This window comes from Plutella xylostella, chromosome 19, assembly GCF_932276165.1.
Source record: "Plutella xylostella chromosome 19, ilPluXylo3.1, whole genome shotgun sequence".
In the NCBI taxonomy this organism is placed as follows: domain Eukaryota; kingdom Metazoa; phylum Arthropoda; class Insecta; order Lepidoptera; family Plutellidae; genus Plutella; species Plutella xylostella.
Window position 1 is genome coordinate 4,735,455 of NC_063999.1, and position 21,947 is coordinate 4,757,401.

The 21,947-nt window shown below is 37.2% G+C and overlaps 3 protein-coding genes across 4 annotated transcripts; 1 reads left to right on the top strand and 2 right to left on the bottom strand.

The window, feature by feature from the left end:
- Positions 1-856: 856 nt before the first annotated feature.
- LOC105392148 (actin-related protein 3) lies at positions 857-2,571 on the bottom strand. The gene has a single exon (XM_048627867.1). It carries the CDS (start codon positions 2,438-2,440, stop codon positions 1,184-1,186), a length of 1,257 nt encoding a protein of 418 aa, XP_048483824.1. The 5' UTR covers positions 2,441-2,571; the 3' UTR covers positions 857-1,183.
- Positions 2,572-4,698: 2,127 nt separating this feature from the next.
- On the bottom strand, positions 4,699-9,204 carry LOC105392150 (leptin receptor gene-related protein). 2 transcript variants are annotated; one of them, XM_048627757.1, is made up of 4 exons: positions 9,084-9,204; positions 6,688-6,763; positions 6,268-6,454; positions 4,699-5,895 (listed from the first exon to the last, which is right to left on the bottom strand). In XM_048627757.1, exons 1-4 carry the CDS (start codon positions 9,160-9,162, stop codon positions 5,782-5,784), a joined length of 456 nt encoding a protein of 151 aa, XP_048483714.1. In that variant the 5' UTR covers positions 9,163-9,204; the 3' UTR covers positions 4,699-5,781. The 2 variants fall into 2 exon arrangements, with proteins under 2 accessions (XP_048483714.1, XP_011562048.1); XM_011563746.3 differs by lacking the exon at positions 9,084-9,204 and adding an exon at positions 8,396-8,555.
- LOC105392149 (DNA-directed RNA polymerases I, II, and III subunit RPABC1) lies at positions 8,712-12,035 on the top strand. The gene is made up of 6 exons (XM_011563743.3): positions 8,712-8,893; positions 8,969-9,057; positions 9,492-9,670; positions 9,902-10,064; positions 11,398-11,476; positions 11,922-12,035. The coding sequence occupies exons 1-6, from the start codon at positions 8,837-8,839 to the stop codon at positions 11,985-11,987; spliced, it is 633 nt and encodes a 210-aa protein (XP_011562045.1). The 5' UTR covers positions 8,712-8,836; the 3' UTR covers positions 11,988-12,035.
- Positions 12,036-21,947: the final 9,912 nt, after the last annotated feature.

The window sequence follows — 21,947 nt, forward strand, 5'->3', positions numbered from 1 at the left end:
GGGTAGGTATTGTATTCACACGCCGAAGTCAAGTCATCAACGTGAACCCCTACGCCGAGTCGCTACGACTGCCAGACTAATTAGCACCGACGCCATATTGTGAAAAAAACGACAGGCATCGATGCTAATTCATTGGTACTGCAGTCTGTAGGGAAATAGGGTAGGATTGTGCCTAGATATAAATATATAGCAGTCTTTAACTCTGGTTTTTGTAGTTACGAAAATAAGAGGTAAATTATACAGGTGTGGATGTGGCACATTTATTACTTAAGTACCTACCCAAGTTCTTGTTTTCAAGTGTACCGCTGCCACTGCTGTATTATGTTATTCCACATAATAAGAAGGCTAGAATATAACAGTTGGTACTTAAGAAATAAGGCAGGTAGGTACTACCTACTATATCTACAATATTTTGTAAGACACGTACTACCATAACACATACCACACAGCTCTTCCCATTCATTACCGGTATGAAATTACACGCTCTATATTTCACAGATAGGTACTAATTAGAGGTTTCCTGAAAGAGCATTAATAATATTTTCTGAATACCTACCGGGTACCATACACTGCTCAACAACGAAGCTAATTAAGATCCTATCTGTATCTGAATATGTATGAAATGAACTAGCTTATTTTATTAAGTACTGTATTTTTTATAAAATAGTGAAGAATATTCTAAATGAATACCTAAAATATCCCGACGAATTGAGAACCTCCTCCTTTTTTTGAAGTCGGTTAATAAAATATAAAATGATAACCACTGAGCTTAATCGGATTTTCATGGACTTCATGACCGAAAAATGAAAATCTGCTGAAATATAAGCTGAATAGTTTAAGTAAAACATGTATTTTGGTTAAAAGAAAGTAATTTTATTTGGTAAATGCTGGAATGCAATATTAAATGCTATAAATTTATTACAATGCGCCCAGCTACATAAAATACAATGTATTAAAAACTGAAGAATCTCAAAATACATAGGTATGTGAACATAATAATCATAATTTATTGTCTTCTATATGCAATATAATATTGTTGTTTATTAAAACAATTTTATTCACTTAATTAAAAATTAATACTAAAATTGAAGTACTCAAAAGTAGAAACCTAAAGATAAATTCATAGTTACACTTAAATATTAGTTGTTCATCATAAATGACTCAATACTGGCAGCTGAGGGGTTTATGTCATGGTACCGAACACAGGGTTGTGTCTACAGATGCTGGGTCCGTACTCCATGTATGCTTGCTTGGTGTGGCACACCTGGTAGAACTCGGGCGTAGAGCCGAGCATACTGCCACCAAACCACACTGCATACCGCTGCATGTTGTGAGATATCACTTGGACATCAATGGGTTTCGGTGTGATCCGTCCCTCAGATAGCATTGTTGATAGCTTCAGTCTTGCATCTACAGTCCTCTTTATATCTCTTTGCAGCCTCCTGCCAAAGTCTCTAAACATAGTAGAGCCTCCTGACAACACAATGTTCCCGTATAGGCCTCTCCGGACGTCAATAGGGCATGACTGGATCACATCATCCACCATTTCATTTAGGGGCACTGTGAAATCAGCATTCGAAAACTCAGGGTGGAAGAAAATTTCAGGCCCCAAGAACCTCTCATAACCCACATCAACAGAAAATGGGTTTTTAGTAATTGTGTTTACACCAGTATATTTTTTCATCCATTTCACTGGATCAGAGTCATATTTGGCAAACTCTTTGGCAATGTCGGGACAAATGTAGCTGTACCTCTCTTTGATAGCTTTTGCAGTTTCCAGACTTTGTTCTGGAGGGATTCCAACCTCTCGCTCACGAAGCAGGGACTGAATGAAAGAGGTGATGTTCCTTCCTGCAATAGGGATGTGCTTGATGCAGGAACCAATCACATAACCTTCTGCTACTGGCACAATGTGTGTGACTCCATCACCGCTGTCCACTACAATGCCGGTGAACGTGCGTTCAGCAGAAGTGCGGGACTTCCACGACGCAGCGAGCGCTAATACAGCTTGCACGGCGATGTACAAACCAGGCACATTGAATGACTCAAACATTATCTCTGCCAAGTACTCCCTGTTCTCAGGCGTGTTTAGAGGTGGCTCAGTGAGTAAGAAGTGATGATCCTCTGGTTCCGCCCGCAAGTATTTGAAGATACATTGTTCAATGTACCGCTCCATCAAGTCCCAGTCTTCGACGAGGCCATGACGCACCGGATATTTGACGGAGTAGCCAGTCGCGTCGAACGCTTCGTCGCCGATGAAGAAATCTAGGTCTTCGACCGCTTTGGTCATTCGGCGTGTGGATTGGTCGCCAACCTTCGCAGTTTCCTTTATCGCTATGGCAGAGGGAATGATAAACTGGGGCTCCTTGTTGCCGGCGAAGCCCAACTTCGTGTAGCCGGTCCCCACGTCGATAACACAAGCTGGCAAGTGATCACCCATGATTCCAGATTAATGTAATCAATTATTGACTTTTTATAGTATTCAATTTGAACTTTATTGTTTATTTTATCAACAAAATAGGGCGCGGTGATAACTTTCTTCCACGAACAGGATTTTTCTGTCAAAAATAATGACATTGACACACGGATGACTAATATTAGGGATGGGGAAGGAGAATATTCTGTGATCCATGTTGGCATGTTCTGAGCACAAATAAAACGTTGTTATTATTTCGGGAAATTAATTAGGCTCAATTTTGAACGACATCTAGGGGGCTTGTCTTGAAGTACTACGCTCTCGGTTCACATTATTCACATTTTATTCATATCTGGGGCAGTGCCCCCACCAAGTCGAGCAAAAAAACGGCACGGCCGCACCATCCTTTTCTGGAAGCAATTCAGGCCATTTTCGACCCCCTGTAACTTCGTTGTGGATAAAACTAGAAGACTGATTATTATTACTGTCGGTGAGTGACAAACAACAAGGTGACAAAACACGAGAGGTAGTTTTGTCACCTTGGAGAAATTTAAGGATTAGCCAGTCAGATTAGTTGTCAGTCGCTGACTGTACACAGCACAGCACACACAATGTACAATGTGGCTGACTATTTATCATTGAGTGCAGTTTCTTCTTCAATCCCGTTACTCCTCCGAGGAGTCTGGGGCTGACACCAGGCGCTTCCATCCTTCTCTGTCGTGGGCCAGCAAGTTGAGCTCTGGCCACGACTTCCCTTTCTCTTGGGTCTCGCTGTATATGGACCGCTTCCAAGTATGAGCTGGTCGACCGGGTCGCCTTGAACCGTCCTGGGGTTTCCATTGTAGGGCCACTTTCGGGATATGGTCAGCAGTGCAGTTTGCCTACTGGAAACGCAGCCTAAGATATTTAGCTAGTTTTCTTCCAACTGAGTGCTTCCTAGTGCCCACTTGCACTCTGTAAACCTATTATGCAGTAGGTAGCAAGTTAAGCAGGTAACTTTGAAACTTGATGAGCTTTTCAGCTAACTATATTAAGGGCGGATTCGACCAACGTCGAGTAACTTTTTACTCACGAGTAAAGTACCAGTTACTCGCGAGTAAGCAGATTTTGCATTCTACCAAACCTGAAACCAAGATAAGTAGCTTATCCCAAGAATAAAATGTTATACCGCCAAAATTGACCGTGTAACGAGCTTATCCGAGAGTAATTTTGTAATGGCGGCAGCACATCAGCTGATTAGAAAACCGTCATAATGACATATAAACACATCTGTCAAAACATAAACAAAAGTACGTTAAAAGGCAAAATCTCAGAATAACAACAGCGAATAAAATATTAAAACATAAACAATTTCATACTTTTATAATCCATTCAAACTAAGTTGGCATGTCATTTCTATTGCATGCTTTGAAACGCAGCTATTTTTATTTTAGTTGCATTACAGTTTCGTTCCTCGTTCATTCAATTTAATCATGGTATAACTTGGTAGAATGCAAATGTACTTATCCTAGATATTTACTCGCGTATAAATTTTATTCCGGTATAGTTATTCTCGTGTAACGTGATGTTTGGACGAATTCACCCTTAATCGTCTTACTACGTAGGTAAAAAAAACTTCAAGGGAGCTTGAAGCATTTGTTAGTCGTATACCTCGAAATCAAAAAATCCTTGTAGCTTTTCACCTATTCGCATTTCGCCGCGATATCAAAATTTCTAAATAGATTTTTATTCTTGTAGTATAATTTTTGATCGCTACTGACAATTGTCTGAAAAAATCATAGTAGATTTACTTTCCTGCCTGCCTTCACTGTAGTCGCTTTTCACCTTGATAGATATTTGTTTGTAATGCATTATTAGGTACATTTATCGCGATATTTCTTTTACACTACAACAATATGCGACCCAAATAAGATGCGCCATAAAATACTTACCTGCTATTCAAAATATATGCAGCTTAATAAATAAGCTATTGATAATACATGCTACATAAAAATTTGCTACTGTTGTAAAAATCTGTTAAAAATATATGCTAGTAACAAAATATACTACCGATATTATACGCTACAACAAAAAACGCTATCGAGGTGAAATGCGAATAGGTGAAAAGCTACAAGGATTTTTTGATTTCGAGGTATACGACTAACAAATGGCTTGAAGCTTGCGTGTACGGTCAGACTAGACATCAGATTTATAGGTATTTAACCACAGTGAATCTGAGTTTAAAAGGTTTGGAATGATTTTACGGGTAGGTATATAATAAATAAGAAAACCAGTGAATGATAAAAGCAAGTAAATAATATAATCTGTGACCTGATTCTAATGCTATATTTACACAAATTCACATGTTAAGACAGGAATGTACCACTGAATTTTCAAAAGCATTTATTTATGCAGGACTTTTATTGGCTTAATATTACCTAAAAATACAAAGAAGGACTGATCTGCAAAATTAGGCTATGGGGAAATGTAGGTTTCAATAATTTCAAATGGCATTGGCAGTAGGAAGGGTTGGTAAAATATACTTATTTTATAACAGATCTATAGTAATTACAAAGTAAAGAGTACTTTGGGTTTCTAAACGAAAAGCAAAATTAGCAGACATTAAAGAATTTGAAACTATAGCTTACCATATAAATTTTGAAACAGATCCGAAATCTGAAAGTTTTTCATTATACTTATCTAATAAAAGTAGAAAACAATGTTTTTAGTACTTAACATGTGTTGAGTTACATAATATATGTTTTTGGTTAGGTTCTACTCGGTAAAACAACAATTTTATAATGTATAAATATGTACGAAAACTATATTTTAAAAATAAATAAAACAGGTAAGGTTTAAAATGAATTTTAGATCAATAAAAAAATATTTATCCAATCTTTAGCATTTTCAAGTTGCTTACATAATATATCTTACTTAGATCCTAACTTTATGTAGGTAATAAGAATAAGTTATGTTGTAGTAGCTTTATAAAATAATAAAAATTTATAACAATTCGAACAGAAGATTTTTTACTTTGATATAAAACACTTTATAGAAAGTGTTTTGTGGTTTTTTCTACTGTAATTTCTTTCTCAAATGCATTAACAAAACAAAATGAAACCTAAATGACACAGCAATGCTATGAAAATGTTACCATTTTCATAGCATTCCTGTTAGTATGTTATTTGAGACTCCCTATAATTAAAATCATATGATCCAAAATAACAGAACAGGTGGCTATAGAATCATACATCTACATACCAACAACAAATACCATTTATCTAATATTCAATATCTTCAGACTTATGCCAATACTATTACCGTAGCTTATACAAAAGAACTTTGACTTATCATTGCGTGTTGTTCAACAGATGTTTCTAGATCTCTCACCACATGGCATAATCTGAGTCGTCCATATCGAAGATGGTGAAAAAGCCGATGATGGTGAGGTAGACGATGACGTTGCCGGCCAGAGTGAGGTAGCAAGCGCCGGTCATGATCTAGGAATTTTATGAAAAAAAATTACATATCATATCGTAGCAGCATCAGTAGCAGTTGTGTTGAGAGACTTTGGCTGTGGCTATGAAAAAAGAAGAATGCAATGATATAAGAAGGCGTCTATCTTCAACCTGAGTCTCAGGATCAAACTGTTTGCGCTGAGGTGGAACATATGTTTCTTTTGCTAACTGTACATGGATTTATAGATTAACGTAACTTTATGTGGCTTTTTTAAACTAAATTAATCTACTAGCTTTGTCCGTTTATTTGCTATTGCTTACCTTCTGACGTTGTTTTAAGATCTATAGATAAATTTAAGATATGAAACAAAACAACCAAAACCATAATTACTAATGAATTGTTCCAACACTCACCACTGAAGCCCTTGCGAGGACAATGGGCAGCGCAAACGAGCTGACAATGAGGCCCATGGTGAGGAAGATGGCGGACTCCATGCACGGGGAGTTGGCCCCGCCAGCGCTGTCCGTGTGCCTGCGGGCTATCATTGTGGGGATCGGGCTCAGCACGTAGAACAGCACCACGAAGAACGGCCACCATACTCTGCGAATGTGTACAAATGGGGTTGTGTTATTTGTTATAAGGTGTCGTGAGCCATGGTTTGTTTAAAATATAAAAAAGTTGTGGATGTAGGTTTGAAATATATATTTTTTTACCATTATACAGGGATGTGCTATGCTAACATAATTATGGCTACTTTAACATGGTAAAATTTATATTTTAAATGAAACTTACACCAGAATTGTGTTAAAAGAAATTTACTATGTTTTACTTACTTATATTGAGGGAGTGCACATGCGAGGATGACAAAGGTCATTCCAATCGAACCCGCAAATGCCAGAGACACCAAACTAAAATAAAAAATATTGTTAAAATTATCATCACTCTTAAAATTCTGCAGGCACGAATTCTAATTTTAGCAATGTGAAACTATAAATTTTGCACTAGATAAGAATTTGTGGCCGCAGAATGACATAATTATCTTCAACCAATCTGTGAAGTGTGAAGATCATGGTAATAACCCTCCAGGCTTGCTGTCTTGCTATGGCATATTTATAGAGTAACATAATTTACATTCAATTTTTACATACAATAAGGACAATAATATATATTATACATATTTACCACAACAGTATTTTTGTATCAGTTATCATCAGAAACAAAATTATTGTTAAGTATTGAAAATAATGCATCTAAATTTCACAGGCAAATGACGGGGCCTTTGTGAAATGGTGGTAGAGTAACATTATGACTACAAAACAAGTCTTCTTCTTCTTCTTCCTTGCCTTATCCTTATTTAGGGTCGGCTTTGTTGGTCATGTCACGCCATTTTACCCTATCCTCTGTCATATCCTCATTCACTCCACACTCTCTCATATTTTCTTTCACGCAATCAAGCCACGTCTTTCTTGGTCTTCCTCTCTTGCGCCTTCCTTCGGGTCTCATTTCCAACACTTTCTTTGTCACATAATCATCTTCTCTTCTCATGACATGCCCAAACCAAGAAAGACGATGGCTTTTCATCTTCTCCACTATAGGAGCCACTTTCATACTTCCCCTTATATACTCATTGCGTATTCTATCTTTTCTTGTAACACCACACATCCATCTCAACATTCGCATCTCTGTCACATGCATCCTTTTCTCATCGCATACTTTGGTTGCCCAGCACTCAGCCCCATACAACATCACCGGCCTTATGACGCTTTTATATATTTTGCCTTTGATCTTAATTGGCATCTTGCGATCACACGTCGTGCCGGTGAGTTGTTTCCATTTCATCCATCCTGCATTCATTCGTCTCGTCACATCCCTGTCAATACTTCCATCACTCTGTAGAAGGGAGCTGAGGTATCGGAAATCCTCACCTACTGCCAGTGGCGAGGTACCCAGAGATATATGACTACAAAACAAGTATAATATACATAAGACATACAAAACAAGTAATTGTAAAATTCTATGTCAAATAAACCATATTTCATTTCATTTCAGGACTGTAGGTAATGTGATAATATTTATTATGTGGTTCAAATTAAACTTTGATATAAGTAACCACTTGATAATTTAATATCATTTGATGTTATGTTGATGTTGATATTTGTGTCAAATTATTCCGCTTACAATTTCACCAATAGGTAAAAGTAATCCAAATTAAAGTCTAGATGGCTTTGTTAGCAATCAATCTTGAAGTATAATCATCCAAAGCTATATGTAAAATATAGAGAGCAGAGCAAAATGAAAAAAGTATCATAAATTTAAAGCTCAGTTTTTGATGTTTTGGTAAATAAGTCTTTTGTTTACTTACCCTGTATGATTCAGAAGACACATACATGAAAAGAAAATTAATTATATTAGATTATAATACGCTAGATTAAATAAGAAAGTTGAAAATACATTATTGTTATTAAAAATCTTGTGAGTCATTGAATCAAGATGGTAAAAGGACAAACAAATTATTTAGACTTGCAACGATGTATACAATACCTTTAATGCCAGCCATTATACTTATTTCTAAGTAAAATCTAGTGCAAAAACTAGAAAAATTCTAATTGTTTACAGTATAATCGTAAAACCCATACAAAACACGAATTCTCTAAACTTTGCAAATAAATTCCACTTTGTGTTGTGAAATGTCAAAATTTTAAAAACAAAAATAGGGATGGGATTTGATATTGGTGCAGCTTGCCCTTCACACTGTCAGTCACTGTCTTGACTCGACTCGCTACTGTCCCCGTCTAGGTTTTCTGTTTAATTATTTTCTCTAATGTAATGGTAACATAGTTTTTTTTTATCGTTCTACCTAGTCTGTGGTTATTGCTGTTGCTGTTGCTGGATTGTTTACAATTTAATTTGAGGTTGCTGAAATTCATTATAAAATTCTCAAAAAGTTACTTATTTACTGTGAATTTAGGGTAAATATTTATCATGGATGATGATGCAGAAACTTACAAACTATGGCGTATTCGTAAAACAGTAATGCAGGTGTGTTTTGTTTTTAGGTTATATTAATGTGATATCTAAATTCATTTCTTTTAATTTACGCTTGTATTTTTGCAGCTATGTCACGACCGCGGTTACTTAGTAACTCAGGATGAATTGGATCAAACACTAGAACAATTCAAAGAACAGTTTGGGGATAAACCGAGGTGTGTAAAATGAATATTGGTCTCACCAAGATGAAGTCTAGTGGTTTCAGATAATTTAGTTTCTTGTATTTTTTTCCCGATCGCTATGTCTATTTGCTGCATCATTTTTATTCCCTAGTTTCTCATTAAATCATAGTTGTAAAGATTCCAAAAAAAATAAGTGGCCAGGTTTTTATGTTATTGTGAATAACTGTCAATGCTGTCAATCATGAACCTATCAAACCAAAAACATGGGATTATTTTTTTACAAGTACAATTAGGAATGATGCTCAGAATAATATTTCTATTTAGGTACCTACCTAACAGCTACTGCTACTGGTCCAGATTTCTTTTTGAACAACAGATTGTTATACATAAATATATAAAATATACATTCCAACATCCTTTACTTATACCCACTGGTGCTCAGATCAATAAACCTTTCCTTGTTTCAGTGAAAAGCGCCCAGCCCGCAGTGATCTTATCGTGCTAGTGGCTCACAATGATGACCCCACAGACCAGATGTTTGTCTTTTTCCCCGACGAGGCTAAGATTGGCATCAAGACAATAAAGACATACTGTACAAGAATGCAGGAGGAGAATATTCACAGAGCTATAGTTGTGGTTCAAGCAGGTAATGTAAAAATATCTAATGAAGTCTCAGACCAACTCCAAAACTTAGTTCCTAGTAGTACCTTCAATGACCTTCAACATCCAGAAGTTAGAGAAAAGAGTATTGTAATGCTCTGTAAGAGAAGCTTATGTAGACAATAATTTTTGGCAGATGCTAAAGTTATTATCTCTGCAATGTATAAGAGTGATTTTATTTCCAAGTTTTAACACCTAAAAATTCAATTTCCCCCAGGAATGACTCCGTCAGCAAAGCAGTCGCTGGTGGACATGGCTCCGAAGTACATTCTGGAGCAGTTCCTCGAGTCGGAGCTGCTCATCAACATCACGGAGCATGAGCTGGTCCCTGAGCACATTGTGCTCACCCCTGACGAGAAGCAGGAGCTGCTCGCCAGATAGTATCCTTTGCTAAATATAATATTTAATCAGAAAACACGATTTGGTATATGTGATTAACAATAATCAACTCTTGATGCTAAAGGTAGGTAAAACTAGAAAATAAGTAAAATAACAGAGTTTTTCATGTATTACGAAAATGCGATAGTATTGTGTGGAGTGCGGAGATTACATTTTGATAAAGGTTGAGTGAAAAATTGTTCAGAAAGTAGGTAACTCTGAACTCATGAATAGCAAATAAAAATTCTTACTTATTTGATAAGTCACTGAAGTTTTTCATATTCGTAATCAATAAAATCACTCATAAAAAGTGGCCAAGTCAGACTAGCCCATACGTTCCGTCGCATGCAAAGTTAGCATAAAAGAAATACTTGGCTTTTCATAGCACATATATTACTATTATGTTGCATAAATTTTGTATAAGCACAATCAAAAAAGATTAACTAAAATACCTACCTTATTTATTATTTACGCACTCAATTACCTACGAGAGACGTCGCCTCGAGACAATCGACTTCACAACAAAGGACTTATTTCGTATTTTAAGACTGTCTCAATCTTAGCCTGAATCAATAGTTCAGTTAGTTCAGTTCTTTATTGCCTTAAATTACATGTATATTGTTAGTCTTAGGTACAATAATAAATGTATCAATGTAATTTTACCGCTTTGGGTGTAGCACAAAATAACACAGCATGCATGAGAATATAAATAACAATTTAAGTAACCACAATTAACATTATAAATTAACATTGCCTTGCATTAACATTATAATTTAACATTACATTGCATGAGAATAGAAATAACAATTTAAATAACCACAATTAACATTATAAATTAACATTGCCTATGATTTAATTACATATCATTCTTACAATTACTGTTTTAATAGCAAGATAGGTATATGTTATCGATTATTAATAAAAATAATTTCAATTCTTAGAGATATAATAAAAAATATAAATAAAAAATAATTAAAATCAATCATTATAAATCATTGAGTATATTGAATTTGCATTACGTTTATAATTTTTAACCATTAATTTTATTCAACTCATAAAATTCATTGAGGCTATATGGGCAATGTTGAAGCAGGTAGGTTTTTAATTTCCAGAAAAATTTTGTTCCCGTCAATGATTTGATATCCTCTGGTAGGCTATTAAAAGTTTTTATTGCCGCTATTTTGACCGTTCGAGAGTATGTAGAGGTCCTGGTCTGTGGCACCTCCAAATCAAATTTAAGCCTCTCGTTAAGTCGGTGGCTCGGGCCCTGGGGTCTTGGGGGGAACTTTGATATAGAACTTTGAACTTTGAATATTTCCATAACTATGTTATCAGTAAACTGAAGGAGAACATGTTGATGAGAATACAGGCCGGTGACCCCGTCGCGAGATACTTCGGACTGAAAAGAGGCCAGGTGAGACACTCATTACAAAACATACAACTGGGCCTCAAGTCTGTTAAGGAATGGCGGCTCAATGCTGTGTCGTCTGAATGGTTTTCCGACTTTAGGTGTCCGTTTTCTCTTGGTTAGTGAGTCCCAGTAGTGCAATATGAAACACTTACCACTTATTACTGTTTATTAACGTTAGTTCTTTAAAAAAGATGCAATAATTATTTCCTAAAACGCAGATAATCAATACCTACATTGCGAAACCCATGCTGCCGGCACACAACTGTGCCGCCATTCCTTAGCAGCTTGGGGCCCTGGTGTGGTGACCCCCCAGAAACGAACACCCCTATACGCAATAGAATTGGCTGGAAGGTTAGGAAGGATATTATTGTGTTTATAAGGTCCCCTCTCAATGTAAATAAATCAATCTAAAATAAAGAATATTCACTCAAAATTGTAATTGTTTCAGGTGATAAAGATCATCCGTTCCTCGGAGACGGCCGGGAGATATATTTCCTACAGATTAGTTTGTTAAGATTAGACTATATTATTAAGTATTCAATAAACCATTTTTACAGTGTAATGTCGATTATATCTATGACTTATACCTTGTAGGCTCTATTAAAATTTCGTACTTAGGACGACGCCTCATTAGACATAATGTACTTAATATATATTATGTCTTTCGATTAGCTTCCTGGAGTAAGTAAATAATATCTTCAAATACCAATGATTAATTGCATGAAACAAAAGAAAACCTTAGTAATAAGCTTCTATGAGCATTGTTACGGGATCAAGAATTTGGCGCAATCAATCCATAATAAAACTATTTCTCTTGCGGTCGCACCGTTACTTGGGCCATCCAGGGCGGTGTTTAATTGTTAAATACCATGTCCAAATCTAAAAGGTAACTTTCGTAAAATACCATAACCGAAGTAACGCGTACTAACGCATCCAGCTGACGTTTGATGTTCGCGCTACAGAGATGTATTGCGTGGTGGAGGTGACTGCTTCCTGATTGATCTGTTTACGTATCCTACATGTATGGGGTAAAAAAAAATACGTTACGCTAAATAAATAAAAAAGAATGAAGTTTATACAGGCGGTTGCAAAAATTGTATACTAAGCCTAAAGGAGGTGACTCAGGAGCTTTCTGAACATCTTGTTCTTCTATCAATTTTATATATTATTATACACATTATATTGTATATCGGTATCGCTCGTAGAACAATACCCTTTATAATACTGCCGAACCGCATATTATACTCGAATTTATCAATTCCAATTATTTTTGGACTAGGTGTAATTAAAAGCATGACGCTTAGTGCCAATTTCTCCATAGTCGGTTATCTAACCGACAGAGATTGATTTATAAATTAAACGTCATCTCCATATAAAATTCATGACAGATGTGTCAAAAGTCAACCACTACTCCCTGGTTATGCTCTAACCGACTATGGAGAAATTGGTACTTATCATCGTACCCAAGTAGACGATACTGTTAGTTAAGTTTCTACTCTATTTTCTAGATAGTTAAACACATTTTTTTTTTTATAGTTAAACACATTTATTTACAAAAGCACAATACAATTTAAAGACACATAGATTTGCCAAACCGTGAGGTTTGTTGGCAGAAAATCCTCTCGTTTACAATACGAAGTTTACATTGTATTGAGCAAGTATGTAAGTACACAAATGAACAATATAAGAAGGTACAGATCAATCATAATCATCTTGATAAGGCAGAAGATAGGTAATAATACACTAGTTGTTCATATTTAATATGTCATGTATGAAAATATATTACAGGACAATAAGGTTCTTTATCTTCAACAGTAAGTACAGTAAACAAAGTCACAGTAATTCACCGGGCATGTAATGTAATTTCAACTTAGTTTTAAGCATATTTTTACTTGTACAATTCAGCAAAACATCCGTCGGCAATTTATTACATAATCTAGGAAGTAGAAACGAAATGGTTCTTTCTCCATAATAGTTATTAGCTTTTTTTGTTTGAAACATTTTTCTAGTTACTTTTCTTGTTTGAATTTTATGGCTGACACAGTCCAGGCTCTTTACATTATTTATATTTTCTATGTGAGTCACATATTTTACCTTCTCATGTATAGGTAGTATTTTACATATATTAAACAGCTTATCATATTCATGGTTACAACTCAATTTAGTTTTTTTATCAACTAGGAACTTTAAACATCTTATTTGCAATGACTTAATTCCATCAAGGTAGGTTTTAAAAGTGTGACCGTAACTGCTTAGCCCATAAGATACTACAGAATCAAACAAAGCATAATAAACAGATAACAGGGTCGATCGACTAACAATGCCACTAAGATAGTAAAACTTACCCAGTATACATCTTAACTTTTTACATACTTCTTTTATATGCGTTTTCCAACTCATATTAGTGTCTATTGTCAGACCTAAATATTTATATTGTTTTACAAATTCTAATGCATCACATTTACAGTGCGCTAAACGGTTATGTAAACAGTCGTAGCTATGACCTATCACTTGCAGGCTCTGACTGTCTTTGCCATTATAGGGTGAGTGTATATACATGCATTTAGTCTTTTTTATGTTAAGTATTATACCATTGTCATGCGCCCATTTTGTAATGCTATTGAAATCATCCTGTATCTTAGAATTAATAGCTTTTAAATCTTTACCTGCACTAAGTATACACATGTCGTCGGCGTACATATACACTTTACAATTTTGAACTACATTTGACACACTATTTACATGCATTATATAGCCAATAGGCCCATAAACTGAACCTGTTGGTACCCCGTATTTTATTTGTTCCGCGTGACTATGGTTGTTATCTACGACTGTCTGCATTTTCCTATTGTTAAGGTAGCAGCGGAACCACTCACTCATCGGGCCCCGTATACCGCACTCATTCATGGCACGGATTAATAGGTCGTGGTCTAAAGTATCAAATGCTTTTTTGTAATCTATAAATATGGCCAAAACTTGATTCTTATTATGTAAATACTCATTAATATCATTTGTAAACTTTGATAAGGCCGATGTCGTGCTATGGTTGCGCCTGAAGCCATACTGATTACTAGACAAGATTTCGTGTTTTTCTAAGAATTTTGTAACTTGTGCAACAATAGCTTTTTCTGTAATTTTATTAATAACTGACAAGATGGCAATAGGACGATAGTTTGAGTAGTCAGTGTGGCTCCCCTGCTTAAATATTGGTCTGATAAGTGATAATTTTAGCTGATCTGGATAAATACCTTTTTTGACACTTACATTTATGAAATGAGCTATGACAGGACTAATTTTACATTTAATTAGCTTCAAATCCTGAATTCTTATTTTGTCTGAACCGGGTGACTTATTAATTGACATTTTATCTATAATTTTTTCGACACATGATGCTGTAATTGGTTGAAATCTAAAACTTACATTACAGATACACTGTGGTAGTACGTATCTCGTGCGGCGTTGACAATGCGCACGCGACGGTTTGCGCACTAGTTCACACGGACCGCGGGCAGGGTGCCACACACCCGCGTGGGTTATGTACTACACTTCAATAATAAACTACTTGTTACGAGAAAAATCTAATAATTGCTAATGTAATAGGAAAAGTTAACTAATTGTCAAAAAACCAAGATTCACGTAACTTTTTAATACATTCGTGTGTTTTTAAAGGATCACTAGTAGTAGTAATAAAGGACCCGAAAATATACCGGTTTTTCTAGTACCCGTCTTTGGGCGCTTTCTTGAATGTGATTTATGTGTGAGCGGGGCGGGCGGATTCGAAAGCACAGCTTTAATTAACCAGGTGTGTTTGAAAACATTGGTGACCTTTTGTGCTTCTTTTATAAGACCTTTGTGCTGTTTCATAAAAGTGACTTGGTGATTGAAAGTTTGCAACTTTACCAGTGAAAAAAGCTCGGCGAAGCTGCTTAGGATTTTGATGCGAATCGTGACTGTATGTGTATGGTAAGATTTTTTTTATTAACTTTAGTCATTTAAGCTACCAATATAACTGGGCAGTTTAGGTAAGTACCAATACAGGCAGTTTAGATCATCATTTAAGAGTATGTTATGTGTAGGTTTACACATCCGTGTAATTTTAAGGTGTTTTTATGTTTTAATTATTGGTTTTGTTTGCTTGATTGGATTTATTTCTTATCATTATGAAATTTAATAAACTACACTTACTTTAGTTCCTGAAATAGGTAACCTGCATAGAGCTATAGTTTGGTACCTTTGTTAGGTATCTTGACGATAAATTTATACAAATTCCATTCAATCGAGGTAGGAATCATTTAATAGAGGTTCCGAGTTCGAATCCTGGCATATATTGATGTCTTCAATAGAATTACCATTGCAAACAATAGGTATTCCACTTCCTACCACAGCCTTCCCTTCCTACTATCGTTCACGCATATATTTATAACGTAGTGTTTTTTTCTCTGTGGCATAAGGAAGCATTCGTAGTGGATTAATTAATTCACATTTCCATGACAAATAAATTATCTAGGTAGTAGGTAGTAGTAGCAGTATACCCTATTATTGTCTTTGTTAGTTCTATGACCGTCATAATGCTGAATAAGAAATCCTTATTTTAGTAGATAGTGGTATTATTGAGTTAAAGTTATATACTATAGGTGTAGATTGTTAGGTATTACTTTTATATTATTCAAATGCATAACCTACTTTTCTATTGCTAAGTCATAAGTTCTGCATAAGTTAATCACGATTATTGAAGATATGTTAGGTATGTATAGTTTAAATGGAAAGAAAGTTACGATCCACGATGATGTTTGACTAATAGGTCGTGCTGTGCGTAAAATTATTCATATTGTGAGTGTTTCCAAATTGGAAACATAGCTTTAGATTATAGCAACAAAAATAGACGCATTTTTCCTGAAATAAAAATGACATATTATGTATCTAGCCTATCTGAAACCTAGTTAAACATTGTGAGATATGGCGTTTCGACTTTCTCCGTGTTCGGCATCATAAGGGTCACAGTGACAGTTAAATAAAGTCCATTTTTCTCTCCACCTTTAGTTTGCAAGGTGCGGGTGCCTATATAAATAGAGTGAGTCGCCCGCGCGCCTCAGTTGTAATATCACCATGCAGAAATGACTAGGTTTCAGATAGGCTAGATACATAATATGTCATTTTTATTTCAGGAAAAATGCGTCTATTATGTAGTCTGAGCCTATCTGAAACCTAGTTAAACATTGTGAGATGTGTTTATTATCGCATGGTGGAGAGAAATCCAACTGTGACCCATAAGCTACTGATGAGTATATCAGTAGATAAATATTTGAATCTATAAATTTATAATGCATAGATTTCTAGGTAGTAGATATACTAAAAAGAAAGGTATAAGTATACATAAGACTTAAGTACTTCCTTATTATTCCTGACTTGTCAGAAAGTTATGGAAGGTATGTACCTATTCATATAGGTAGGTATTATACATATGGATACACACAGTGCCTCTTCGAAAGCAATAGGTACTTATAAGTAATTATTAATCAAAATCTTGTTATTGTCAAGGCAATATTTTTAACATACACTAGCCGAATGGATGGAACCAGTGAAATACTTTGCAACAATATTTAAAAGCTGTAAAATGTAGAATATCGATCCAGGCCGCTGGGGCTCAGGTCAGCACATGCTGACTAGGGTATGTAATTCTGGACTGACCTCAGAAATGCAGCAGCCGACCCTGGAGCCTCGTGGACCTGCTCAGTCAGCCCCGTACGACGACACGACCTGCAACACCTGGCGCGGCATCTAGTCCTTGGAACGAGGAGTGGTGCTTGAAGGGATGATAATTTTACTAAATATCTCAGCCTCATCAGCTACTGGAAAAGATTAGATGAAGGCTGTGACACTGGCGGATAACTAAGTATTCAGTTTTTCAAAACACGATGCAGGTCACCATATTCATATTCTAGATTGACAAGTAACACACAGTCTAATTTTGTATTCTAACTAACTCGGCGGTTAACGAGTTCCTGTGCAGTCCTACTAGGAAGGAAAGTTATTTTATAAGCCTTTGCACCGATTTTGTGGGCTACTATCATTCTGTATCATCATGGTGTGAATATTATGAGCTCTGGCAGCATTCCTTGGTAGATGACATCAATTAATAAAGATTGATTAACACAACAATAACAATTATAATAGTTGATAAATGAAACCCGGCTAACATGTCTTAACTGGGTAAGTAAATGATCAGTCATGCCACCAGGATAAGTAAAATGTTCAGTACTTCATATGAAAAACATTAACAAGGTCACCTTTAGGTATGTTCGTCAACACTAAGGGTAGGTCCCGGCCAAAACCTTAATTTAGGCTTCGCCTTGTTGCAACTTCAAAGGTACGTAAGTAGGTACACTAGGTACCTACTTACATTGTTGTAGGTTAAATTTTAAAACCATTAAGTCAACCAAGACAACACAAAATAAAATAGCTCGATTAAATAAAGATGGTACGTAAAGATGTTAGTTGTACCTGATCAGACCTGATGCAACGACAGCCAACATAGACTCTCTAATCTGTGGAAGTAACAATCATGGTAGCGGGAACATGGACAGTTGGACGAGCCACCTCGAGCCTGACTTATCAATCAGAACTGACAGTTCGCCAACAGCAGATAGCTTGCGGCTATCTATAGGTAAACTTAGGTAGTAAGCTATACCAAAGAAAAAGTCCTTGGACATCGATATGACAGTGGAACGGTGAATAACTATGACATTCTTCAAAACATAAAGGCTTGTTGCTGATACCCAGCTAAGGAAGGTTACCTACTTCAGCGACCTGATATTGCATTCTGAAAGAACTGCGAAGAGTTATGACTAATAATTATTACTTATTTTGAAAGTTTTCAGCAAACTCTAATAAATCAAGCAGCTACCACGACGCCACGTCACCACTGCCCGGTTATAACTCTGTACTAGCTTAGTAGATATATATACCAGAGAGCTCCAATCAGATGCGAGTACAAACATTTTACTTGGTAACTAGTTACGTAACTAACTGAAAGATCCATAAAAAAGTTGAGGATTACTCAAAATGGAATTGTGAAAACGGCACGTCTGCACCAGTCAGTCTAAGAAGTTTCAGCAGATACAGTGTTGAAAAATAGTAATGAAACGTTTGCGCCAGAATCGAATTAAAAATACATTTTAATTGAGAAGCCGTTTAGGCATGAATAGGTACTTTCATCCTTTGAATTGTGCTCCAAATGATGAATTCATAGAAATTTAATGACGACTGCCATTGTTTATTATCTAGCCCAGTAATTTGAGTAAGGCTGCGGCTACACGTGATGTGATACACAGTACACAGTAGGTATATGCATGTTCCCAGAATAGTGGAAGTTATAATTTTACCAAAAGGTAGTCGTCTCGTGCAAGAGCACCGTTACTCGATTTATTCGATACACAACTATATAGTAGACAGCTGCTGCGTAGGAGGTTCACGCATTTTTCAACAAAGAGCTCGGATACACACTCACAATCCACTGGGACATAAGGAAGACAGCTAATGTGGTGCCACTCAGAAACCGCGATGACACTCTGATCATGATCACCCGACAGTAGGATCATAATAAGTTCGGTAACTTGAGAAGCGGTATGGTATAGCAACAGCGACTTTCACGAAATCAGGAATTAGCTCAGTGCTTTTAGGTTGAACACTCGCCGGTGGGATTCACTTTGCTCACAGCCGAGAAAAGAAAAGACTCAAAGCTGGAATCTGCCGATGTGTCATGACACTTAAAGATAGTGTCTGGGGGGTCACTTTATATGACGAAAAACGAACTTTCAGTGCACTGCGGCGCGAGCCGCTCTATCTCTTTGTATGTATTAAACGTGCCGATTGAACGACAGCTCTCGTTCGTTCGTTTCTCATCAGTATAGAGTAACGCTCCTGTACTTACCGTGCGTCACCATTCCCATGAGCAGTCCAATGATCTTTAGGCAGTTTAGAACAAAAGCTGCATTAGACAGTTTCTTCAGAAGAGACATCGAAATAAAAAAAAAAATAAAAAATTGATTGCACAACTATCCCCAGGAGCAGTCTACAGGTCACTTTGGGCAGTTCAGAAGAAAGCTGCTTTAACAGGATACCTCAGCGGAGGCATCAAATTGAAGTGCTATAACACTTTTAGAAGCGGTGCACGTTACCCGATTTGTCGTCCTCCATGCCGATGTGGCTACGGCGACTGCAGGTGGTTACTCAGGCTTCGTTGGTGTGCCCTTGTATGGCTAACATGACCAACCTTGGCAGTAAACGTTCGTCTGCATATGCCAAAATCACTGATGAATAGCGCACGTTACTCGATACCTTCTAGATAAGTCACTCATAATGATGGCTGATGACGATGATGACCGTGCTAGCAATAGTGCAGGCGTTTCCGCTGAGCATAAAATCTCTTCTCAGACAGGGGGCGTTTGGATCTGGCAACCAGAACAGGAGTGCCAGGTGTGCGCAGCGATGCAGGTGGAACAACACAGCCACCAGGGCAGGAGTGCATGGCTGGGTCTATGCAGCGATGCAGGTAGCACAAACCGGTGGCCAGGGCCAGGACCGGGTGTACACTGCGATGCAGGTGGCACAAAACGGTGGCCAGGGCCAGGACCGGGTGTACAGCCGCCAGGGCAGGAGTACATGGCTGGGTCTATGCAGCGATGCAGGTACCACAAACCGGTGGCCAGGGCCAGGACCGGGTGTACGCTGCGATGCAGGTGGCACGAGACGGCGGCCAGCGCAGGAGCACAGGGCCGGGTGTATGCTGCGATGCAGGTGGCACGAACCGGTGGCCAGGGCAGGAGCGCAGGGCCGGGTGTACGCTGCGATGCAGGTGCCACGAGACGGCGGCCAGCGCGGGAGCACAGGGCCGGGTGCAGGTTACACGAAACTTCAATTTCACCGAATCGGCCTGCCTACCCTCAGCGGGTAGGTACCGGCGGATCACATTACTCGCCGCACATGCCACAATGTCCCAACATACTGAAACTCGGAGCCACGTGCTTCCTGTAAAAAAATCCTATGATGGTCCTGGAAAGCTCCTGTTTGTAAAGCCTTACATAAGCTATAATCAAGTGCATTATTGTAATAGCAAAGTTTTTATCAACTGTTTTCTAAAAATATTAGAAATTGAGGGTAGAAAAATATATTTTTATAATTTTTTCCTGTATAAAATTAACATATGCTTTACTAAAAGCGGTCATTAATGTAAGTATCTAGCTCAAGCGCCACTAGTAGGACCGGAATATGTGATCAATCATCACCACGACTATTGAATCGGACCCTACTGCGTGGGATAAAAACCCCAAGCGCCGGAGCATTATGACCAGTGGCTGAGCTTTTAAAAGCAGTAAATAATAGCATTTTACTCACGGCTTATCAACTCAAACCTTCGTTGCGAAATCCTCAGCAATGGCTGCGTGCGCAGCAGCCGGCAGGCCCCACGCCGCCTGGTCCGCATCACGCTACAGCTCCCGGCAGCGAGGACTCCGCAAATTCAATATTATATTTTTCCCCGTCGGAGCGAAGCCGACGAGAACCGTGGCTACATTGAGCCATTTTGCCGAAGTGTTCACTTCAAAAATCAAAAACCAACTGAGGCGCGCGGGCGACTCACTCTATTTATATAGGCACCCGCACCTTGCAAACTAAAGGTGGAGAGAAAAATGGACTTTATTTAACTGTCACTGTGACCCTTATGATGCCGAACACGGAGAAAGTCGAAACGCCATATCTCACAATGTTTAACTAGGTTTCAGATAGGCTCAGACTACATAATAAAGCTTCAGTCTTGGTAGAGGCTTGTCCAGTGTCCACCAATGGACTATTAACTAGCCGTGTGTTAGTTTTGGTATAAAATATATTATACCTACCTAAACTTATACTTTCTCATTGATAAAATTTTATAAAAAGGTTAAGTGATCGGCCTTTTAATCGGTGTGCCTGCATTGATGATAATCAATTATTGAATAGCTTCCAATTAGCCACACTGTGGAGTCGACATTTGACACGTAAATTTTCTATGGATTCTTCTTCATCCATACAATGTCAATTGAGCTTTAGGTAAGTATAGTAGCAAGCAATGTGATTACAGTGTATTAATGAATATTGTTTAGGTTCCTACTCAGCTAGCTTAGTTTTTGGACATCTCCACTTTGGAACTTTTGTAACTGTTTCGTTGGCGATTACGAAACAAACTTCCTAAGTAAAATACGAATCATATTCTCTTAGAGGTGTTCCATAAACCCATATTATTTATTTATAGTATAATAATAGGGAGTAGAAAATGATGTTGCATGCACGTCACTCCGTCACACACGGCTTAGTTCTTAAGCGACTACTTATTTAAAAGCGACTCGTAGATCTATGTATTCTTTTTCTGTATTGGAAAAAGTAAGTCTAGAATATTATAGTTAGTCTAGTACCTAAGTATCAAGGCAATATAATATAGTGT